Below are 5,455 nucleotides of genomic sequence, written 5' to 3'. Positions count from 1 at the left end.
TTTTTGACAAGTTACTTTATTTACTTTCATTTTTGTCTATAGTAAGGATCAAAGCTTTTGCTTCAGGCAAAAGCAATTCTCACATCTTAACCTTGGATCTTTCCACTGAAAGGGGGGTGGGAATTATCAAACACTAAACCTATGTTGTTTTTTTCTAATTTGACATTGAGGAAAAAATGCTAAGCCAAACAAACTATAATCCCAAAAAAAAACCAAACGGTAGGAGTTCACATCTTCCTAGTCTTCACTCGCCAAAAGTTGAAAGTATCCTTGAACTTTACTCAAAAGAAAGATTTTAAACTGCTACTTCAAAATTACTTTTTGTGTTTTGAAATGTTCAATTATCCATTCATTCTACGCTTGATGCCCCCTCTGATTCTCTCCCAGTGCTGCCCTCCTCCTGTCATTCCTGTAGGGCCTCCCTCTGAAGTTCCGCTGATACTGGTAGCCGTCGTCTCTGGCTCTGCTGGGCGCTCCCTTCCAGGCCTCCTCGTTCCTTTGGAACTGGTACCCTCCTCCCCTGCTGGAGTAACCCCACTCGAGTCGAGGCCTCCTGCCTCCTCCATAAGTCTGGTTATAAAACTGCTTGGATCTACCACTTCGCAGCATATCGGAAACTTCGCTCTCGTCTTCAGAGCTCTCCTCCCTGGTTCTCTGGGCCCGGCTTTCTATCTGCACATTGCCAGCAGCCTTACAATCTCGGCCTTTCTCAGGCTTCTCCTTACGACCAGGAACGCTATTTCTCAGTTCATTTTTCAGTGGTTCCGCCGACAGCAGCGGAGTGTTGGGCGCCGCCGTCTGCCTCTCGGTCCCCTGCATTTGCAGAGAGCGAGTTTGCTGCCCAGCTGGTTTTTGCTTAGCAGGAGAGGCTGAAGGACCCATTTGTTCCGACACAGGTGCCCGAGCTGAAGTTTCTTTTGGGGCACTGCATTCACTGCTCGCACCAGCCCCAGGGAGTGCTACAGTGTTTGAGCCACCGTTGGTCTTCTGAAGCTGTTCTGCAGAGCTCGCCACAGGAGCCGGAGGGCTGCATTCTTTAGCCACGTATACGTTCACAGAGGTGCCCGCTGTTGCCTCTTTGTCCTCGGGTGACATGACAACATTAGGCCTCGCTACTGAATTTTCAATGAAACCCTGAATGGGGTACCCATACCAAAAGTGAGGGAAGAACGGAGGCGCTATTGGAACGGCTCCTAGAAAGTGGTTGTGTCCAAAGGGTGGCTGGGGGAACACGTTTTTCCCTCTCAGGGACTCCTCGTAGTTTGCATGAAGAGCTTGCGCCGGATTCTCCGATTCCACGCAGACCTGTCCTTGGCTTTCTGACACCGGAGCTGTTGGTATAATCAGAGGCAGCGACATAGATCGACCGTCACCCGGGGGAATTTGGCCATTGGATCTGGCCTCACTCTGGACAGGAAAGTGCCTGTTTGTCCGTGCAGTTTCGTTTTCATTCTGAGCCAGTGGAGCCTCCTGGAACCAGGGGTTGTGCGGATACACAGGCAGTGACACATTTGGGTACATTCTACAAGCAGCTAAATAGGCCTGGTGCAGGGGGTACAAGTAAGAATGGGGCGCCCACATGGGACAACTGTATGCCTGCAAGACAGCAAAAAAAGAAAAACAAAGAAGCATTTGGTCTTTTTAAGTTCAGACAGATGTAATAGAACACAGGTCATTTACCATTTTGAAACAGAGAATTACAGGAAGTAAAGGTTAGTTTTATTTACAGTGACTGCTCTCAATTGCAAATAATATCTAGGACTGCAGGATATGTTCTCAGTTTTGGTTTTCCTTCCAAACACAGTTGCAACAGGCAACAGGTATGACTAGTAAGAAAACTTGGTCACCATTTCTATATAGTTAATTTAACTACATGATGGATGCTATTAAGTCAAGCTTTACCTATGCATTTGAAGACACGCATTTCAAATTCATTTTCCAATCACAATTATTAATCAGCAATTTGCCCTACGAGGTCACTTTTCAAAATTCTAAGGGGTAACAATCAAAAAACAAGCAGCAGCACATATTTTCACTTTAAAAAAAAAAAAAAGACTACACCAAGACTCAACATTAGACCATTTGCCCGAAGACAATTCGTAAAGATTGAAATTGCCATATATATATATATATATACACATACAACCCAACCCACAGATCAGCTTTCTTTAGAAACCCTTTCAGGAAGTAGGGGCAGAGGTTTCCCTTGGATACACAATGCACCTTCCAGCTACTGGTGGGAGTCACACATCTTCTGCAGCAACTTTTTCTGTTTAGCACAACGTTCACAATACTGAAGTCATTCACCTCAGGCAGCAACCCCTTCCCTTTCCTCTAGGTTCCTTAACTAACTAGCACACAGCAGCTTATGGTTACATTGCTCAGAGTTAAAGAGTTTATAAATGCAAACTTTGTCTTTGATACATAGCAACACTGTAGGATGTTTTTCACAGAATCATCTATGTTGGAAAAGACCTTGAAGATCCTCCAGTCTAACCATTAACCTCACACTGACAGTTCCCAACTCCACCAGATCCCTCAGTGCTGGGTCAACCCGACTCTTCAACCCCTCCCCCCCTGCCCTAGGCAGCCCATTCCAATGCCCAGCAACCCCTTCTGAAAAGAAATAGTTCTTCAGAGCCAGTCTGACCCTGCCCTGGTGCAGCTTGAGGCCCTTACCTCTTGTCCTATCGCTTGTTACTTTGTCCAAGAGGCTCATCCCCCCTCTCTGCACCCTCCTTTCAGGGAGCTGTAGAGGGCGATGAGGTCTCCCCTCAGCCTCCTCTTCTCCAGACTAAAACCCCCAGTTCCCTCAGCCGCTCCACATACGACCTATGCTCCAGACCCTGCACCAGCTCCGTTGCCCTTCTCTGGACACACTCAAGTAATTCAATGGCCTTTTTGTAGCGAGGGGCCCAAAACTGAACACAGGAATCAAGGTGCAGCCTCACCAGTGCCGAGGACAGGGGTCAGATCCCTTCCCTGTCCCTGCTGGCCACGCTATTGCTGACACAAGCCAGGATGCCATTGGCCACCTGGGCACACTGCTGGCTCCTGTTCAGCCGGCTGTCAATCAACACCCCCAGGTCCTTCTCTGACTGGCATTTTTATAATACAATGTGCCAAACAGACATATTTCAGGCCGTATAGAATACCACGCAGGGCTGCTGGAGGCACAGAGCTATCTAGGAAAACACCAGAGTAGGTAGAAAGCAGGGCCCAAAACCTGGCACAGTCGTTGGTACCATCTGTATAAACAATCCCTGGAAAAAACTGTCCCGAGAGGCCTCCCCAGCCCTCCTCTCAACAGGAACTAGTTGCTTCGCCTGGAGCAAGCAGGTGAAAGAGTGAGGGAAACAGCGCAGCACCACCCAGGACCAAAGCAGGGGCTGGGGTAATGCAAGAAGGAGTTCCCAGGTCTCCCACTGCAGTGTCCAGTCACCAGCCAAGGAGCACAACTGCCAGGACACGGCACTGACCAGCAGATGGTGCTGAAGCACTAAGATCATCTTAAATAATACAAAGTTAATACAAAGTACCACCACCGAGAGGCCCAAACATAATGTGTAGGCTTAGGAAGCAAAACACTGTTTCAATATATTCCACTGCAACTCACTAATGACTTACGGATTTTCTGTCAAGCAGAGACACCTGTATTAGGCACAGTTATCCTAAATTTACTAGGCTGTGCTGAACATTCCCTCTTTCCATGCACAGCCACCAAAGTAGAGAAGGTAAAAAAGGAACGTTTTTACATGCAGAAGGGAGAAACTAAACAACTAGTCTTTACCACAAAATAGAACACGTTGCCATTTTGGATGAGCCTCTTCCCCAAGCACACACACAGATCTGCACCCCATATACACATCAACCACTATTATAATTACTTATAAGTTTAAAATCCTGTTATCCTTAACCTGAGCAGAAAGTACAGACATGCAGGCTACTTAAGGGAGTGTCCACAGGGCAAGACACACTGGGTATGAGTACTGCAATGGCTGTCCACAGGCATGGCCTAAGTCGGAGAGCCTTTCCTCTTCTACAATGTGATGCTTCCGAAAGAATGCATCTTCAAACTGACAACGGTTTACCCGTGGATTTGTAAAGCACAATCTATTGACTGTACAGCCACAGCTACAAGTCAACAGTTTTCACTATTGCTGTTGAGATAAAACATATTCCTGTTGACTTGAAATGCAACGTGGACCACTGCTAGGATCCCAGTTAACACAAGACAAAAATAATAAAGTATTTCAAATTTAAAGATAAACATCTGCAGCAACCAAACTTCTGCACTTTAAGTACACCAAATGCAAGCAAATTTTATGGTATAACAAACATAAAAACATAAGTAAGTTTGAAGAGTTACCTTCACACCAAGGTTGAAGAAAAATCTAAGAATATTCTTATCTAGGAAAAACAAACAGAAAAAGATCTGTGAGGACCTAAAATATTACACTTGATGTGAGCCAAAAAATTAGTCCCTGCATAAAGTTCCATTTCAGTAGAGACACACTGGTATTAAGTTGCTGTCTGCACATCTTTGATTGATTTGGGTGGGTTTTTTGCCACAGTGAGATACCTAGAACAAAAATGCAGTTTAAATTTCAGTTCTAACAGTCTGCGGAACTGAGTTTTTAAAGAAACAGTTCAGTAAACAAACATCACTGTGCAGTCAGACACGACATATGTTCTTTATGGGCATAGTCCATATTGTACTATGCCAAAAGTTGTATTTTCCCAGACCAGTAAGGAAATGCTCAACAACTTCCAAGCTTTTGATTACAAGACAAAACCCCAAAGGAAGCAGTTCTCTAAAGAAAATCCATTACATTCACAAAAACTCAAGTTATGGTAGGTCAAGCTATGAACCGACAAAATAATCCTACCAGATTTCCAGGTGTAACCACTTAAAATAATGTTAGCAATGCAAACTAAAGTTACAATTCTATTCAGTATTCCCTTCTGCACCTAAATCACGGAATGACAACAATTGGGTCTGTCAACACGGACTAACGACAGGACCAAAGGGGTTGTCTTTATCTACATTTTAAGAAAATAAAAACCCATCAGGAAAAATGGTACAAAATCCCGACCTCCTTCTAGCTTCTCACCTTTAGGTAAGTCTTCCCCAGTATTGCACAGGGAGTAAGAGGGTGCAACAGCTCTTTCTCCCTTTTCACTAAAAGGGAATCCAGGGTATAGCGGATCCTGGTAAGGATTCAGCGTCTGAGGCAAAGGCATTAAAGGCTGGTTAACTGCTTGTAGTGACACAGGAACTCCAGCAACTGGAGCAGATGTTACCTGAGCCTGTGATACAATAGAGTCAGGTCCCGTTGCTGGGGCTGGCATCAATGAAGAAGCAGGTATTTGGGCTGGAATACCTAAGTGAAAAAAAAGTATGTGTATGTGTGTGTGTGTGTATATATAATATATAATATATTATATATTTATA

At 44.8% G+C, this 5,455-nt stretch overlaps 1 protein-coding gene across 7 annotated transcripts in view; it reads right to left on the bottom strand.

Annotated features, from left to right (window-relative positions):
- Positions 1-117: 117 nt before the first annotated feature.
- The window catches only part of OTUD4 (OTU deubiquitinase 4), a 29,723-nt gene continuing 24,385 nt past the window's right edge, over positions 118-5,455 (bottom strand). For 6 of the 7 annotated variants that reach the window (XM_026866985.1, XM_026866987.1, XM_026866986.1 and 3 more), the window contains 3 exons: positions 5,115-5,384; positions 4,370-4,410; positions 118-1,596 (listed from right to left, as the gene is read on the bottom strand). In XM_026866985.1, coding sequence (XP_026722786.1) covers positions 355-1,596; positions 4,370-4,410; positions 5,115-5,384 — 1,553 coding nt within the window. In that variant the 3' untranslated portion in view covers positions 118-354. The remainder of the gene's footprint in view (positions 1,597-4,369; positions 4,411-5,114; positions 5,385-5,455) is intronic. The other variant, XM_026866988.1, reaches the window with a different exon arrangement.

This window comes from Athene cunicularia, unplaced genomic scaffold (genome assembly GCF_003259725.1).
Source record: "Athene cunicularia isolate RWA unplaced genomic scaffold, athCun1 SCF_1, whole genome shotgun sequence".
Lineage (NCBI taxonomy): Eukaryota > Metazoa > Chordata > Aves > Strigiformes > Strigidae > Athene > Athene cunicularia.
This window is presented reverse-complemented; position numbering and strand designations above follow the sequence as displayed.